An 18,255-nucleotide genomic window follows, 5' to 3' on the forward strand; every position below is an offset into this window, starting at 1 on the left:
CCTCCCAATTGGTTCATCAGTACTAATCTAATATATTTTATGTCAAAAAAATATAATAAATTCACTCATGAGTTCTTGAACAAAGGAACATGTGAGTTTAAAAGAACATAATCATGAAAAGCAAGATTTTCTTATAATTGTTCAAGTCACATGTAGGGTCTTTTCGAAAATAGGAACTTGTGGAGAAGTAATAATACAGAAAGGGTGGTTAGCTTTGGCAAAGCCAGAGCCAGATTTTAGAGGGGTCAAAATCTAAAGGTATCAGAATAAAAAAAAATTAAATTTAGTAAAGTTAAAATACAAAATTTAGGGAGATCATTTTGTTATTTCTAACTGAAAATATACCAAAAAAAAATTAGTAGGGTCAGCTGATCCCCTCACCATTAACTGCCTCCGCCCTTGGTGCTTAGATTGAGGCCGGACCTCTTTGACCACTATGATGGTACGTACGGACTACGATACGGTGTGGTGGTCAGTAGCGGTGGTGACCAGTATGCAGCCACGTCATACAACGGCCATATTTTCTTTCTTTCTTCTCTTTTTATTTGTTTCTTGTTCTTTAGGAATTGGACACACAACCTTTTTCTATAATTAATAAAAGGATGAAATAATTGTCGATCTGGCTTTAGTATTTCTATTTTGTTGAACCATATTTTGGTTTTATTTACATAGATTTTTCTCCGTACCTTCGTTATTAATTAACAACACTCTCTCGTTTTTGTTCAGTTTTATAGTCTATCGGTAGTTACATATTTTAAGTATCACATTTGCTGTCAAGACTCGAGCTATTTTTCTACATTTTGACTCTTGAGATATGACATACAGTATATGGACTTTAGTACGAAAGTATTTTAATGCTATTCCATGGGATATCAACTAGATAGATGCAAAGCCTAAATTTCTAACCAACACATATATTAAGGACTTAAGTAAATTTTCTTTTCATTTGTTCATACTAGTTCACACAACATAACACAATTGTATGTTACATTAACTTAAAAGAAAATAATTCCATAATCATATCTGCCGGTAAAGATATTAAATGATCCTTAATTATGAAACATTTATTTTCATTTCTCTCAAATATAAACTATATTTATCAAGGCCAGTCATCAGATTTTTTGCAAGCCAACTAAATTTTATTAGACTCATATTAATGTGCTCAAAATATTATTAAATAATACCAAATTAAATTAGAAGCCCAATACACACTATTTGTACACGCTTTAAAAAGACAGCCTTGCTAATTTCTACAATATCCATCAAAGTCCATGTAGAAATAGAGAGACCCATGCATGCATGACAGCATATCTCCACTTCACACGTAACTACGTGGGAAGCTCACTTTCACTGAACCAAACAAGCCTCCCACAAATTCTATTCCGTCATTTATTTCTCTATATATATACAACTTTACTTAACTACAGACTCTATCGTCTAGACTAATTAGCACATTTCATTAATATACCACACAGAAACATACACACATTACCAAACAACACTGAACCAAACAAGCCTCCCACAAATTCTATTCCGTCATTTATTTCTCTATATATATACAACTTTACTTAACTACAGACTCTATCGTCTAGACTAATTAGCACATTTCATTAATATACCACACAGAAACATACACACATTACCAAACAACATTGCACTAATATTATATGGAAAACGGTTATGTTGGTCAACAAGAGAAATGCTTCTCTTCCATTGACCAAGTGTCCTACAGAGGTGTCCGTCAAAGAAAATGGGGCAAATGGGTGTCGGAGATACGAGAACCCGGTAAGAAAACCCGGATTTGGCTCGGGAGCTATGAGACAGCCGAGATGGCCGCAGCGGCCTACGATTCTGCATCTCTTTATCTCCGAGGGTGTGGGTCTCATCTGAACTTCCCCGAGCTTGCCCACAGCTTTCCTCAAACGGCAAGCTCCAGTTCCAAGCACGTTCAAGCTGCTGCTCAAGAGGCAGCACTAATGTTTAAACCGGGTGGGTCTAGTGAACCAGAACTCGGGTCTAGTCAGGGGCTTTCTCGGGTCGGATTGTCTCCGGATCAGATTCAGGCGATTAATGAATTTCCATTGGACTCACCGAGGTTGGGATGGATGCATGACTTGGCAGTTAATGATTGTGCCGAGTTGTACGGACATTATTTTGTTCAATACGATAGGGATGATTTTTATGAAATGCAGCACCAACAGTCCATAATGGGATTTTAGTTGATATTAATCTGCTAAATTACTTAAAAATACTCGATTCTTTTCATGATGTGTCACCAACCATTTACGCTAACTAACAGAGTTAATTACCACAATCAAAATAGCCATTGCTTTTTCTAACTCCTTTAACTTCACAGTGGATATATGAACTAAATTCTAGTTGGATTATATTTCCAATTCCATGTTTTTTTTTTTTGGCATAAGATAATTTTTGTAGGTCTATAATAATATCACAGATTAGATTGTAAACTTAATTCTTTTTCATTGTTAATGCTATATTTACAATTAGGAAGAAAGAAAAAAACTAAGAATGAAATGAATCGCATTATGACAGAATGATATTAAACTCTCTCTCGAAATTAGTTACAAACAAAATTAGCGGATTTATGTTTTTGGCGGAAAAATTGCGGATTTGCATTTTTGGCGGGAAAATTATAAGTTTAAAATTTTGGCGGGAAAATTGTGGGTTTGGGATTTTGGGGAAAATTATAAGATTATGATGATGAAATCATGTTGACTATGATATATCTGTTGATATGATGATGGTGATATTAATATGATGATGAAGGTATGATGATGATGATGATAGTATGACAATGTTGATGATGATGATAGTTACATGATGGTAGTATGATGATGATGATAGTATGATGATGTTGACTATGATATATTTGTTGACTTGATGATGATGATGATAGTATTATGAAATGATGATAATATGATGATGTTGATGATATTAGGTTGATAATAAAGAAATTGATGGGTTAGTGAATAACTCATAAACCCATTATAACCAAACTCATTTGATTCATGAACTCATTTAATCATCAACTTATTTAACTCATCAACTCATTAGGATTCATGAGTTGAGTTGAATTGAGTTGACTCATTAATATTGGCCTATTTTGACACTCCTAAGCACCAACGATCGACTAACGAGTGTAATAGTTTAATGGGTAAAATTATTTGCGACATAAGTATTCAAAATTTTCCTAATACACATAGACATAGTATGAAATCCCCACCTCATTATCGAAAAGATGATGTAACTATGATAGAAGATTATATATTTTTCTTCGACATGGCAAAATTAGAGGATGTAACTTTTGATAAAGATTATATATTTTTATTAGAATTTTTTTGTCGACATGGCGAAAAAAAAAGAGGAACTGATTTGATTATGGTCGACATTGCAATAGAGGGAGACAGACAATATCACAATACAAAGTACCGTGTCTCCTACCGCCTGTCAAAGGGTTCGGTCCCTTTCACGCACGTGCCTCCCATAAACTAGAATTAATGAATTTGTTAAGAGTTAATTGATTAATCCTATGAAGTTCTTTAACACTAGTAGAAATTGTCATATCATATTTACTTATTCCATAGGTACATTATATAGGTTCTACTATGTACATAATTCTTAATTACTCTTTTTTTGGAATAGTGTTAAAGTACACTCATGAGTTCTGGAACAAAGGACATGTGAGTTCAAAAGAATAGAATGTAAAGCAATATTTTGTTATACTTGTTGAATTCACATGTAGGGTCCGTCGAGAATATGATGTTGTGGAGAGATTCAATAATACAGAAAGGGTGGTTAGACTGAGACTAGAGACCTTTTTGACCACCGGATGGTCCGTACTGATTGCGATACGGTGTGGTGGTTAGTGGCGGTGGTGACCATTATGCAGCCACGTCACGCACGCAACCATATCTTCTTCTTTGTTTCTTTATCTTTTTTTGTTTTCTTGAGAAGTCGACGCACGAGGTTTTACTATAAATCAATAAACTATTTGGATGCAGAATATTTTTTGCTAGTCTGGCTTTAGTATTACTGTTTTTTAGTTTTATTTTGATGGGCTTCTCCGCACCTTCGTTATAAAAAAAAAGACTTTTTCTTACTTTTTTTTTTTCTGGTCAATGTGATAGATAGTCTATGAGTAGTTTACATATGTTATCATCACATTTGCTGTCAAAGCTCGAGCATTTCCTACATTTTGATTCTTGATATATATGACATCAACTAGATTCGAGAGCTGAAGTTCGAATCAATTAACAGTTACAAAGGACTAGAATTGGTAAGTTCTCTATACATTTGGTCTTATAATAAGTTACCACACAAAAAGACACAATATAAATTGAATTACAAGACAATAGATTAATATTTATTAAAGTTCTTGATCTTTATGATTTTTTTCAATATATATGAAATCTATGTTGAAAGGTTAAAAAATTTTTGGAAAATTTTGATCATATTATAATATATACAAATCTACAATATTATAACACTGACCAATATTTAATATTTAAAATTTTTGTTTTATTTTTATCAACTTAAAATATATATAATGTTCGGTTTAATTAAGCTGTTAACTAAAAACCGGATATATAGAATCAGAAATCTATTAATCAAGACCATATCAATTTATTTGGAAGACATGTACAAAGTTTTTATTAAACAAAACGTTAATGTGTTAATTAAAGTCCAAATCATATAAATATTCGAAATTTTCTTCTACCAAAAGAAAAATAATTTTAAAATCTGGGTTGTCTTCAAAATAAACACTATTTGTACACGCTTAAAGACAGCCTTACTAATTTAAACAATATCCATCAAAGTCCATGTCGAAATAGAGACCCATGCATGCATGACAGCATATTTCCACTTCACACGTAACTACGTGGGAAGCTCACTTAACCTGAAACCAAACACGCCTCCCACAAATTCTATTTCCTCATTTATTTCTCTATATATACAATTTCACTTAACCACAGATAGCTCAAACTTCTAAACTGATCAGCAGCACATTTCTGTATACACTGTCAAACACACACATTGCTAAACAACCTTGCATTATTGTATGGAAAACAACTATATTGGTCAACGAGAGCACAACTTCTCCGTTGACCAAGTGTCTTATAGAGGCGTTCGTCGGAGGAAATGGGGCAAATGGGTGTCGGAGATCCGGGAACCCGGTAAGAAAACCCGTATTTGGCTCGGGAGCTACGAGACAGCCGAGATGGCAGCAGCGGCCTACGATGCAGCGGCTCTTCATCTCCGAGGTCATGGGACCAATCTCAACTTCCCGGAACTGGCCAACAGTTTTCCTCAGCCGGAGAGCTCGAGTCCCGAGCACGTTCAAGCGGCTGCTCAGGAGGCAGCACTTATATTCAAACCAGGTGGGTCTACTGAACCATCTCTCGACTCCGGTCAAGGAATTTCTCGGGTCGGATTGTCTCCTGATCAGATTCAGGCTATTAATGAGTTTCCATTAGACTCCCCGAGGATGGGGTGGATGCAGGACTTGGAAGTGACTGATTACGAAGAGTTATACGGACGGTTCTTTGGTCAGTACGACAGGGATGAGTTTTTTGAAATGCAGCAACTTCAGTCCATATGGAATTCTAGTTGATATTGCATCTGCCTAAACATTTTATTTTATTTTAATGTTACCAACCATTTAAGATTTTGATTTTACTGATTAACTATTTCATCATATAAAATAAAATTTTGATCCGAAATTAATGTTTTTCTTGGGTTCAATTTGTAATCTTTTGTCAAACCAAGATGTGACTGAATCAAATATTATTATATTTTTGGGCTCATAGTCTGCCAGATGATTTGGAATGTTTTATACGAGAAATAGATACATTTTTGAAGGAAAGAATAAAAAACACTCCAAGGAAATAGATAATGTTATCTTTTATTATATTGATTAAGAGAATCCATTTGACCAAAAAAAAAAAAGAATCCATTAGATAGACTCATAGACATAAACTCCATAAAAAATATTACAAACCATTCGAAATGGCCACCTTAAAAGTACATGTTTTTAGCATGAGTACCCATTTAAACTTTCTATTACCAAAAGGAATATAATCATCAGTGTGATGAACAACTGTTGTCGTCAAGAGACAAAGATATATATAATAAAAGTTTTTAAATTGGCACATATATGATCAGTTTTTATTATTAGTCCTAACTGCTTCAAATTTGTAAAATCACTTTTGTATAAATCCAAATGGAAAAGAGTGGAATTGATTGTTTGCACAAATTTGAAAACTAAATTTGGAGAATCCAGTAAGTGATGACTAGGAAAACTCGTAGTTTATAAAAGTTAGAATAATCGCAATTTACCAATTTGCATTGGTATCATAGTACACTCCGTGTGGGGGCAGAAGAGAGACGATTTCAATATCAATATGCCGCCCCGAATCTTCTGTGGCCCTACGATGCATTTGACATTTCAGCTTCAACAATAACTTTCCTTATCCTTAATTTTATCTTCATAAATTTTGATATATTATTATCAACCGACTAATATATTTTCTAACGACAAATATTAATTGTATCAATGTGCTGGCTTATACATTTTTTAGGCTTATGGACAATTTTTAAAAATAGGCTTCTTAACATATCAAAGATACAAAAAAAAAAACCTTTTACTTATGAAACATATATCTAGGATGGTCCTACTGTTGGCTCTGTAGTTAAGCCCGCACAGTCATGGTGATATTAATTGGTATGATTATCGATTCTTAGTATGATATATTTGTAGAGTAATTCAACATAGTTTAAAGAACTACTCTAATGGTTCTCGTAGTTTTTCTTTTGTCGTCGTGGTTATTTTACTTTCGGATGATTATAATAATTTTACTTTCGTTGTCATGCATAGATTTTGACATTTTGTTATAGAGACACGAAAGAAAAAGAATAAAAAAAGATGAGCGTCATAAACTTGATAATTAATTTAATATTATCTTTTTCATTATCCACCAAGCACAATAGTAACAGGGAGGGGTACTTATAGGTGAAATCGACTTATCGACAGACCATAAATATTAGATAAGCTAATTAAAAACAAGATCAAATATCATAAAATTCCATAAAGTAAATAAAACATAGATAAAAGGGATTGTCCACATTTGTTCAACCAAGACTTTTTTTTTTTCATCTATACTAGTATTTTTACAGCAGTTTTTGCTCAAAAATATTTTTTGGAAAATTTTTATATTTAATACATTGACTTTAATATTAGTTACCAAAAATTTCAAAATTAATTATACATAAGATTTAAAAAATAAAGAAATCTTTCTATCTCATTCAAACATAAATATATGATTCCTTTTCAATTTTATTTGAATTTATATTTAAATTATTTTGAATTATTCTATAATAAATTTAGTTAATAAAAATTGTAATTTTTTCCTGCATATGATGTAATACAAATTTTTAAAAACGGATATATATTACTCAATAGATGAATAAAAAAATATGGGTACAGTATTTCACATCGCCTAAAAAATTGCGCAATAGTTCAGAGTCATATTATAAAAGAGACCAAAATGATTCAAAATACAAATGAGTAGAAAGCTTGATTTATCAGACATTCAAACTTACAAAACTTTTATTTGGTTTATTCCGATTCTTTATTTTTAAGATTTTTAAAAAGTTAAATATTATAAATATTTAAAATTTTAAAAAGTTAAATATTATAAATATTTAAAATTTTAAAAAGTTAAATATTATAAATAGTATATTTAATAAAAAGTATAAATATTTATATTTTCAAAAATTTAAAATTTATAAAATGTTAAAAATATTAATAATATTTAAACGTTTATAAAGTTTCAAATATTCTAAATATTATAAAGGTCTATAAAGGTTTATAAAGGTCTATAAAGGTTTATAAACGTTTATAAAGGTCTTCTAACTTTTTTTAAAAGTTGAAATATTTATAATATTTAAATGTTTATAAAGTTTCAAATATTCTAAATATTTAAACTTTATAATAAGTTTAAATATTATAAATATTTCAACTTTTTAAAAAAGTTAGAAGACCTTTAAAATATTAATAACATATTTAAACTTTTACGAAAATTCAAATATGAGAAATACTCAACCGTTTTAAGAATTCCAAGTATTATAAATATTTAAACTTTATAAGAAGCGCCAATCTTATAAAATGTAAATGGTTACAACCTTAATAAATAACATATCAACTCAATCTAATATTTATAATATAAAACAATAAATATTAAAAATTATGATTATATAGTGCGAGTTAAAATATCTCGGGACAAAGTTATATACCGGGACAGAATTTGTCGATATTTATATAAATTTAAAATATCATTAATTTGGTGTTAAACGGGTAAAACATCATTTCATTATTTTGGTTAACACTATCGGTATCCCAGAACAAACATATCTAATTAAATTGATTTATATGGTTTAAACTTTAGACCATAAAATTAACAATTATTATATAATTATAACATATTTAACCAACAAATACAACTTATAATTTAAATATTTTAATTATAAATAATTTGTCTCGCGGTGTAACGCGGGTCCTAATCTAGTAATATATTATTTTTCCTCGACTCCAAACCTACATGTCACTAGGTCGATCCTCAATTAGATGAGGATGGTCGGATTTAGGCTGGCATAAGCAAGCAAATCTTCATCACGCATGAACACAGCCATGTCTTGTTCGGGTAAGCCTATCCATGCTTCTACACTTTTCCCATCCCTTGCATCCATCAACAAGATACACAACTTATTATTAAGGACACTAGCAATGCTAGGTCCAATCCAAACCGGAACACCCATTCCAAAGTCAACCTCATAAAATCGTTTACTACACCAACTAGTCACAACATATAAGTTTGTGTCTGGTCTTAACGCCAATACGAACTCAAAACCCTTTTTCATCAAGTTCTGTCCAAGCGTGGCTGTAGTAGCACTCTCTTTGATCATCTCATTAACTCCTTCTTTAGCCTTTCTGAATTGAGCCACGATCTGATCGATCTCGATGACGCTCCCTGGTTCTTTCTTGAGAAAAAAGGACGTTAGTAGATTTCCTATAGCGTCTTGTGACAAAATATCAGAAGAGGTCCTAAGACGTATGTCCATGGCTAGATTTATCATGGATGACCAGTTGCATCTTGATGAAGCTGCTTTTGTAGCACATTTCCATATCAATGCCGTAATAGCTTCCACACGTGTAGGAACCGCAACAGTTTCACTAGCGGCCTTGCTTTTAAGCTCGGCGATCTTAGATGATTCGAAGACGAACCTCTTCGTCACACACTTCTCACTGGAAGCAGTAAGAGCGTCCATTTTGGGGACCTGAAAAGAGGTATTCGCAGGAGGGTAGATAGTGGTCGATGCAAAGAGAGGACTACTCACCGTAAGATCATTATAGTTCCCTTTTGTTGTAGCGGCCCAGTCCGAGACAAAAGTGAAAAGTGAGGCCGCGTCACATATCAGGTGAGAGATGCCAACCGCGACCGCTACACCTGATCCTGGCCCAAAGGAACTGACCTTGACATTAACCAACGGCCAGGCTGTTGGAGATTCTCCTGGAGCAGTTGTTGGAAGGAGTTTCTCGAAAGATTCATCAGTGTTTAGGGTTTTGAGGTAATCAGAGAGAAGCAGATCGGTGCGTGCCTCTGTGAAGACGGCTCCTTCGTCGTTGCAGGTAATGGAGCTGCCATCTATGCGACCAGCAAGAGGGTAGAAACGTGAGAGAGTTTGGGACAGAGATGTTTTCAGTTTCAGGGAGGTGGTCTCTGAGTTGAGATCATTGGTGTTGTTGTAGAAGAAGATTGTAGAGACGTAAATTGGTGGACTTGAGAAGTCGACAATGGAGAGTTGAATTTGGTCATTGTGAGGTGTTGGTGAATCAGAAGCAGAAGCAGGCTTGATCACTTCTCTTTTGACTTCCTCTAGGTTAAGTTCCATCTTTGTTCTCTGATTTCTATAAGAATACAATAGCTTGTACTGCTTCAAGAGGAGAAGATCACTTCTGTATTATGTAGTTGCATAATGTTATCTTTTGTAATCTTATTATTAAATAAAAAGTAGATGCAATCCATAAATTCATTGGAATTTGATATTGACTACAGCAGATTTGGTACTTTTGCTTTTTAAAATTAGATTTTAGTTTAAATGTTAGTATCTATATAGTATTTTTGAATCAGTTTAAAGAAATAAATCATCATTGTCGAACTATTTACCATTGCCTTAAATATTAGTTACCAAATCTTCAAAATCAATTGTAGTTTAAGATCTTTTAAAATAAGAAAATCCTCCAACTAATTAAAACATAAATATGTGATTCTCTTTTCGCTTTTATTTGATTTTATGTTTAAATTATCTATATATACATTTTTGAAGGCATTTAACAAATAAATCTTGTACTTGGATCCTATTTACAAGCATGCATGCTATTAGCATCAAATAATTAATTTAAAAAACAGATTAACTCTACCTATACTCGATTTTTTATAGAAACTAATTGTTTTAAAAGGTAATAAATATAATGACAAATTCCATTAATTTTGGTGTAATTGTTCTACATAATTGCAAATACCATTAATTTCGGTGTAATTGTTTTACATCAACTCTGAATTTAAACAATCATTAAAAAAAACTAACTATATGATTTTAAAAGGTTAGAAACATATTTACCATTCAATTTGATATCTTATTCAAGGAATGATAATAATATATAAAAATATGTTTGCTCACAAATTTATTTTAATCTATACTATTAATTGGGGAGTACAAATTAGAGTTTAAAAAAAAAAAAACCATGTCATATATCCATGTTACCAAACAGGTCCAATTGCTTATATCATTAAAAAAAAAACAACATGTGGAAACAAAAACTGTTAGTCGAAAATCTAATATTTAAGGAAACAAATCAACAATAATTACAAAATTAATTATAAAATTAAAATTACCATATATTTTTGGAAATGGTGTAAAGTTGTTGCCATAAAAGCAAAATTATTAAATTTGAAATTATATATGTAACCTAAACATATTTATTTTGGTTAGATATTTATTATCTTGTGTTTTAGATTTTTTAATTTTCTTAATAAAACAATAATAATTAATTCGGATTAATACATATTATTGAAATATATATATATATATATATATATATATATATATATATATATATATATATATGAAAACCTTAATATATCTTTACTATATATCTATACTTTTGAAAGCGAAACATTTTAAATTAAGTAGACATAGAGTTAGAGATTATTACATGTAATATCATTAGATTAAGTATTGAAAACGCGCAGATCTCGGGTTGACCCGGAATATTTAGATTTGGATCGTTTATCATGTGATTAAAAGGATTAATTATAAATGCATATCCAAACAATTTTTTTTCAAAAAATAAATTTAATCAATTTTGTTTGATATATAAGAAAATCGCAATATAAATAGAATTGATAATCCCTCAATATCTTTGGAAACTGTTTAAAGTTTGCTTCCATGAATAATCAAAGAATTAAAATCGAAAATTATATATATATATATATATATATGTAAACATATTTGATTTGGTTTTATATTGTGAGAGATATTTACGGAAATAACAAATCTATTTAATACAATTAGATAAAAATAAATAATTATTTAATTTATATTTTGCAATTTTTTATGGGTGATTAATAAGAATTACAACAATATTAAAATGGATGGAGTATCAGTTTATTCTAAAATGGATGGAGTATATCTTAAAGGGGTTAATATTTGATATTATCTTGAAGTTCAATTATAATTATGGGTGATTAATAAATGATTTTTGGAAGACAAAAATTAAGAATTACAACAATATTTGATATAGTTTCTTTGTCAACATACAAGTTAATATATTAATTATAAATTAGTATATTGTGCTATCTATCAAACTTTAACACAGAATATCAATTTATTTTACTATTTTAACACATTCAATAATGTGATATTGAAACTTAGATGTGCACAAATCAGATGTAATTTAATGTAAGAGAATTTATTTTATTTTTAAATGGAAAGAAAATTTTCATCTCTATTTCTTCTAAATAATGATAAAATCTATATGTGAAAAAAATGATAATTTATTTTATCTGTATTATTCTTATTAATTATACATTATACAAATAGTAATATTTCATAATGTATTTTCCTGAGTAAAATTATAATATTTTAAGAATAATTGTGTCACAAATGAAAATATAAAAAGACTAAAAATTTTAAATATGTAATTTTATTACTAAATTATATATTGTGAAAATTACATTATTATAAATAAAATTAAATAATTCTAGTATTTTGATATATTATAATCTTCATATGCAATATGAAGAATCTTTATATGGTTGGCAATATGAAGAATCTTTATATGGTTGGCAATATGAAGAATCTTTATATCCTTGGTAATAGAATCTTCTACAAGGCAAAGAACACATTAATGGTACTTAAAACGATAAAAATTCTCATGCAAAACGGTTTTTGAGGACTATTTCTAAATAAAGAGAAAGAGAGAAAGAACAATTCTTTATTGTGACTTTGTGATCTGTGTTGTCCCAACAATCAAGCGCTCTCCAGATTTTACTCTTAAACAAACCATATATCTCTCTCTTCATTCTTCTTTCCATTTCTCTTAATCACAATCTTTCTTTTCCTTATTTTCCCCGCATTTTTCGTTTTCTGCTGCAAACCCCATTCTCTCTCAATCTTTGCAGTACTCACAAAAAACTTTTTTTGGTTTCTTGAACCGTAAAAAATCTTGTGCGTTTGTTCAAGAAATCACAATCTTTTTGGGGTTTAGTAGAAACCCTTTTGATTTCTGCCTTCAAAATAGCAGATATTTTGCAATACACTTCTGTGAAGACCTGAAGATTCCTGGGTTTTGATGCTTAGGGATCAATCAGGATATATAAAGATTTGGTTTTTACGCATAAGACCATGTGTTGAATCGTTACAAAGTTAGTAGATTGTGGAACAAGGCAGGTTTTATTATGGGCTGCATTTGCTCAAAAGGAGCAGCAGAAGATGTTGCTTATCAACGTGAGAAAGCAAATGAGTATTGGAACAAATCTTCTTCTGTTCAATTGATTGCTCCTCTGCCTTCGAATAAAGACGATTTTTCGCATAAAGCTGTAGATGGAAGCTCTGGTGGTGGAAGAAGAGCGAGTGGTTTGATTGTTCCTATTGATGATAGTCACGATGGTAAGACGGTTATTGTGGAGAGACCTTCAAGGTCTTCTCAACGAGGAAGGAGAGTTTCAGATAATGGCAAAGGAGGTGGATTGGTTATTTCGAATGTTCCACGTAGCGCTGAGGCAGAGCTTATTGCAGCTGGTTGGCCTTATTGGTTAACCTCTGTTGCTGGTGAAGCCATTAAAGGTTGGGTTCCACGACGTGCTGATTCCTTTGAGAAGCTTGACAAAGTTAGTCTCTTTCATATTTGATATGTGTAGATAATACAATACATTGGATTGGTTTAGTGGATTCTAATGATATGGAACATTGTGTTTGCAGATCGGACAAGGGACTTATAGTATTGTGTATAAAGCTAGGGATCTTGAGACTGGCAAAATAGTGGCGATGAAGAAGGTGAGATTTGCTAATATGGATCCGGAAAGTGTTAGGTTCATGGCTAGAGAAATCAACATTTTACGAAAACTAGACCATCCGAATGTTATGAAGCTTCAGTGTCTTGTCACTTCAAAGCTATCAGGTAGCTTGCATCTTGTGTTTGAGTACATGGAGCATGATCTTTCAGGTCTTGCTCTTAGGCCTGGTGTCAAATTCACTGAGCCAGAGGTAACTTTCAAAAAGCTTGCTTCGTCGAATCACCTTGTTGTGTGTATTCTCCGGCCTATTAATCAACTCCCTTGTTTTTGCTTTATTCAGATCAAGTGTTATGTGAAGCAACTGCTCTGTGGACTTGAACACTGTCATAGCCGTGGAATCTTACACCGTGACATCAAGGGTTCAAACCTTTTGGTAAATAATGATGGAGTTCTCAAGATTGGAGATTTCGGGCTAGCGAGTTTTTATCATCCAGATCAAGATCAACCTCTCACTAGCCGTGTGGTCACCTTGTGGTATAGAGCCCCTGAGCTTCTACTTGGATCTACAGCGTATGGACCCGCCATTGATCTCTGGAGCGTTGGTTGCATTCTAGCAGAACTCTTTGTAGGTAAACCAATCATGCCGGGAAGAACAGAGGTGAGTTTCAAATCCATACTACCTTAGCCTATAGTTCCATTTGATTTCCAACTGATTTTCATATTCGGAAAATGTTCTTCAAGGTGGAGCAAATGCATAAGATCTTTAAGCTGTGCGGTTCGCCATCTGAAGATTTTTGGGAAACGACAAAGTTCCCACAGGCGACAAGTTACAAACCGCAACAGCCATATACGCGAGTCCTTCTAGAGACGTTCAAGAATTTACCATCTTCTTCTCTTGCTCTTCTTGACAAGCTTCTATCTGTAGAACCAGAGAAAAGATGCTCAGCGTCTTCTACTCTACTGAGTGAGGTATAGTAGCTTTCTTTTTCTTTATTAACATTCTTGATCAGCCTCCTGAAGAATACTAATAAATGATTGTCTTATTTACATCTCCAGTTTTTTACAACGGAGCCCCTCCCTTGTCACATATCAAGCTTGCCTAAGTATCCGCCAAGCAAGGAACTTGATGCAAAGGTTCGGGGTGAAGAATCAAAAAGGTCAGTATACAAGGAGAGAGCGTATTGGTCTACAAATGATGCAGGCATGGTTCCTAAATACACTTTTCCATTTTGAAAATTTCAGGAAAAAAGCTGAAGCTGTGAAGTGGCGTGGACACGAATCTGTGAGAAGAGGTTCAAGAGACTCCAAAGTAACACCAGATTTCATTGCTTCAGGGCATTCAAACGTCTCAATCAACACACCAGCGTTTAAAAACGAAAAACGCTTTACGGGTACCAATTCAGTGATCCATCCAAGCTCTAGGAGCAATGTAGGTGAGGTGAAGGCTAGCCGGTCCAACAACGTGCCTGTTACAATGAAAGACTACTTAGCTAGTTCTTCTCAAAAGGAGAATGTAGTTTCAAAAGAACAACCCACAAAGGTAACTAAAGTTGATTCAACAACTCTTAAACTCTCTTCTCACTTTATATAATGGACTCTAAGATGTTTCCTAATGTGTGGTTTCAGACATACATGCGAAAGAAGAACAGAATGCACTATTCAGGTCCTTTGATGCCTCCTGGTGGTAACATTGAAGACATGATGAAAGATCACGAGAGACGAATCCAAGAAGCTGTACGCAAGTCCCGCCTTGAGAAAACTGCAACAAAGAAGAACAAAGATTTCTCTGTCTAAGTATGTGCTTAGTGAAAGTATGAAACAAGGAGAAAAAAATCATAACACAAAACTAGACGATTTCAGAACTTTTAGTGGTCTTTTTTTGCACATAGCAACCTCTGTTTCATGCTCTGCTCTTTTCTTTTGGTTAGGGGAATCAAACAAAAATGTGTATATGTAGAACAACTGCTGCAATTTATTAGATATAGATGTTCTTTAGTTATTAAACTGCAGAATACAAATAGGGGTTTAGAGAAAGCAAATCTTTTATAAATTGCGTAGAAGTGCATTATTCTCACAAACAAGCCGATGAAGTAAGCTATACAAATTGGCTTAATAGAGAAAATATATATATATATATATATATATAAGCTATAGAAACCACAAGTTCTCTTAGAAAACTAGCATCAAATTCATAAAAGTCTAGATATCGAGCTTGGGTTTCCGGCTAAGCTCGGAGTATTGACCGCCCATCAACTGTAAAATCTCCTCCCACAAGTTTTCCGACGAAGCCCCACATATTAAATCAGAGCTGCACGCAGCAACATGCCAGTAATCTGATTCAATCTCTTCTCTGAGCTGATCTAGCTGCCAACCGGCATAACCAACAAAGAATCTAAAGTCATGTGGCTTAAGAATTCCCTTCTTTACAAGCACTGCAGCTTCATCTAAGCTGTTTCGAGTACCAAAGTTTAAGCCAGGCATGACTTGTTCAAAACCAGGTAGCTTGGTTTTATCACCAGTTTTCAAAAGAAACATGCTTGCTTCAAGAGGTCCACCAAAGTACAAGGAACATTCTGAAAACGTGGTAGCGAGTTCGGTTTTAGTCGATTTCATATGCTTGATGTTTTTGTGAAGTGGACGGTTGATAACAACTCCGAACGGTCCTTCTTGTGGGTGTCTAGTTCCTGCTCTAAGAAGAAGCACAACAGTTCTCGCAAATGTTCTATAACCATCTAGCTTCTCTGTAGCAACTAGAACACATCCAGTTTCAGGAAAAGGAATCGGATGAGCCCATTTCAAACCTATCTGTTCCGATTCATTAGATATTATATGACCCTCAGCAGCTTCTTCCTTTTCTTCCTGTAACATCATTCAAAACATAAAACCCTATTGACTTAAGACAACAAACTTCATCTAGAGAGGAGAAGCTTATTATTATATATATATACCTGTTCTTTCATAAACAAGTTTGCTCTGAACTCTCTCCAATCTGTACTTAAACCAAACGATTTGGGAGCTGATTTGTTTCCATTAGAAGAAGGCTTATTCTCCTGAGAAGCATCTCCTTCAGGATAAGAAACAACAGCTCCACAATCGTTAATATCGACGATCGTCACAAACAAGGAACTAAGCTAAGTCAATGTAACCATGAAAGATCCAAGCAAGAGAGTTACAGTATCAGATCGAGAAACACAGAGATACTAATTTTTGATTAATTCGATAAACGAAATCAAGCAAGACTAGTAGTGTTATGTTAATTGAAGACATGCAAGAAGAAGAAGAAGAAGAAGGCAGATATACCAGAAGAAGGAGAAGAATCGTCGTTACTCTTCTTAGAGGTAGCTTTAACAACCAAAGAACGATACGGAGAAGAAACTTTATTATTGCGCTTCAGGAACTTAAACTCGAATTCACCGAGTTTCCCAGAAAGAGAATCAGGGATCGGTAATGATTTAAGGGAAGAGGAGAAGAGAGGGTTTCGGATCGCGACGTCAAGGGTCCATAGATCCATTCCTTGGGTGGGAGCTCCGACTCCGATAAGAGAGTGACGGGATATGATAAAAGAAGAAGAAGAAGCTGAGGATATCTGTGATTGATGGCAACAGATTGCGAGAAGCCAAACCAAACAAAAAAAAACTGTAAGAAAGAGAGAGAGAGAAACAAACGAAAGTGGAATAAAAAATAAAGGGAATATGCTTTGTTATTACTAGCGAAATTCCTGCGTTTTAATTGGTTACAACTTACAGATATAATCCAACAACGATATTATGATTTTTTTTTTTTTTCGGCAAATTAAAATATATTGATATCAAAAAAATGTTTACAAGGTACAAAAACATCTCAAAACAAACGTTTACGCAAATATAGGAAATTATTACAGTTTCCACGAAGGAGTGGAGAGTAACCATGTTATGTCCCTCTTTCACGTACTTTTTATTGGCTATTAGCTTGCTGCTGAAACTCCAAAATACCTTTGACATTATTTTGAAAGGTAAATGTAGATTCAAAGTTGTATGAGATATATCTGGATATTGTAAGGACTAAAGACCAAAATGATATCGTTTTGTCTCAAGGCTCAAACTGTGCAATGCCCAACAACACAAAGCCTTCTCATCATATGCCCAAAGCTGTGCAATGGCTATCTACAAAAGACAAAAAGAAGATAATTGCAGAGAACGACAAGTCTTCAAGTTGTACAACAATGACACTGAAAAATAGGTTTGAAGCGCGTGGATTAGACGATGAAGATTGTGCCACGTGAAGGTCATCAATCTCACAACTGGTCTATTCAAGGACAATCTAGAATCTAGGTCAAGAATATGGTCTCACTATAAAAGAGAACAATCTTGTAATCACAGCTCTTTAAGCATCAATAATAAAGAAACAAACTTTCTATATTTTGCTTCTTTCTTCATTGTATCAGAGCCATGGATGGAACCATGGAGCCCTATGTTTCTCCTTCATTACACATCTCAAACTGTGTCACCATCAAGCTCACTGAGCAAAACTACATAATCTGGAAGTCACAGTTTGAATCTTTCTTGCGAACACAAGCTTTACTCGGATTTGTTAATGGAGCTGTCAAACCGCCACTAGAAGTAATTCCCATCCGCAACAACAACAATGGCAACACCGAAGAAGTTCTTAACCCAGACTTTGA

General features: G+C 33.1%; 3 protein-coding genes and 2 pseudogenes across 4 annotated transcripts; 3 read left to right on the forward strand and 2 right to left on the reverse strand.

The window, feature by feature from the left end:
- The first annotated feature begins 1,667 nt into the window (after nt 1-1,667).
- Nucleotides 1,668-2,219, forward strand: LOC104779066 (ethylene-responsive transcription factor ERF022 pseudogene; annotated as a pseudogene).
- A 2,783-nt stretch (nt 2,220-5,002) lies between these two features.
- On the forward strand, nt 5,003-5,741 carry LOC104777376 (ethylene-responsive transcription factor ERF022). Its single transcript, XM_010501613.2, has one exon. The coding sequence runs from the start codon at nt 5,081-5,083 to the stop codon at nt 5,630-5,632; it is 552 nt and encodes a 183-aa protein (XP_010499915.2). The 5' UTR covers nt 5,003-5,080; the 3' UTR covers nt 5,633-5,741.
- A 2,719-nt stretch (nt 5,742-8,460) lies between these two features.
- On the reverse strand, nt 8,461-10,045 carry LOC104777377 (BAHD acyltransferase BIA1 pseudogene; annotated as a pseudogene). The gene has a single exon (XR_015593267.1). The product of XR_015593267.1 is annotated as a BAHD acyltransferase BIA1 pseudogene (transcript).
- Nucleotides 10,046-12,486: 2,441 nt separating this feature from the next.
- On the forward strand, nt 12,487-15,599 carry LOC104777380 (putative serine/threonine-protein kinase At1g09600). Its single transcript, XM_010501618.3, has 7 exons — nt 12,487-13,469; nt 13,561-13,845; nt 13,936-14,253; nt 14,337-14,564; nt 14,652-14,752; nt 14,838-15,135; nt 15,222-15,599. The coding sequence occupies exons 1-7, from the start codon at nt 13,038-13,040 to the stop codon at nt 15,387-15,389; spliced, it is 1,830 nt and encodes a 609-aa protein (XP_010499920.1). The 5' UTR covers nt 12,487-13,037; the 3' UTR covers nt 15,390-15,599.
- Nucleotides 15,600-15,619: 20 nt separating this feature from the next.
- LOC104777379 (uncharacterized) lies at nt 15,620-17,315 on the reverse strand. The gene is made up of 3 exons (XM_010501616.3): nt 16,896-17,315; nt 16,544-16,659; nt 15,620-16,454 (listed from the first exon to the last, which is right to left on the reverse strand). Exons 1-3 carry the CDS (start codon nt 17,104-17,106, stop codon nt 15,795-15,797), a joined length of 987 nt encoding a protein of 328 aa, XP_010499918.1. The 5' UTR covers nt 17,107-17,315; the 3' UTR covers nt 15,620-15,794.
- Between the last annotated feature and the right edge of the window lie 940 nt (nt 17,316-18,255).

The sequence above is a fragment of the Camelina sativa genome, chromosome 3, assembly GCF_030686135.1.
Source record: "Camelina sativa cultivar CO46 ecotype springtype chromosome 3, ASM3068613v1".
In the NCBI taxonomy this organism is placed as follows: Eukaryota; Viridiplantae; Streptophyta; class Magnoliopsida; order Brassicales; family Brassicaceae; genus Camelina; species Camelina sativa.

Bases quoted from the DNA above. Each gene is read 5' to 3' on its own strand.
- LOC104777379 (XM_010501616.3), bottom strand. From the start codon at position 17,106: ATGGATCTATGGACCCTTGACGTCGCGATCCGAAACCCTCTCTTCTCC. The intron at 16,660-16,895 runs GTATATCTGCCT...CTTATCCTGAAG, and splicing joins CGATTCTTCTCCTTCTTCTG to GAGATGCTTCTCAGGAGAAT. The intron at 16,455-16,543 runs GTATATATATAT...ATGATGTTACAG, and splicing joins ACTTGTTTATGAAAGAACAG to GAAGAAAAGGAAGAAGCTGC.
- LOC104777380 (XM_010501618.3), top strand. From the start codon at position 13,038: ATGGGCTGCATTTGCTCAAAAGGAGCAGCAGAAGATGTTGCTTATCAA. The intron at 13,470-13,560 runs GTTAGTCTCTTT...TTGTGTTTGCAG, and splicing joins CCTTTGAGAAGCTTGACAAA to ATCGGACAAGGGACTTATAG. The intron at 15,136-15,221 runs GTAACTAAAGTT...GTGTGGTTTCAG, and splicing joins CAAAAGAACAACCCACAAAG to ACATACATGCGAAAGAAGAA.
- LOC104777376 (XM_010501613.2), top strand. From the start codon at position 5,081: ATGGAAAACAACTATATTGGTCAACGAGAGCACAACTTCTCCGTTGAC.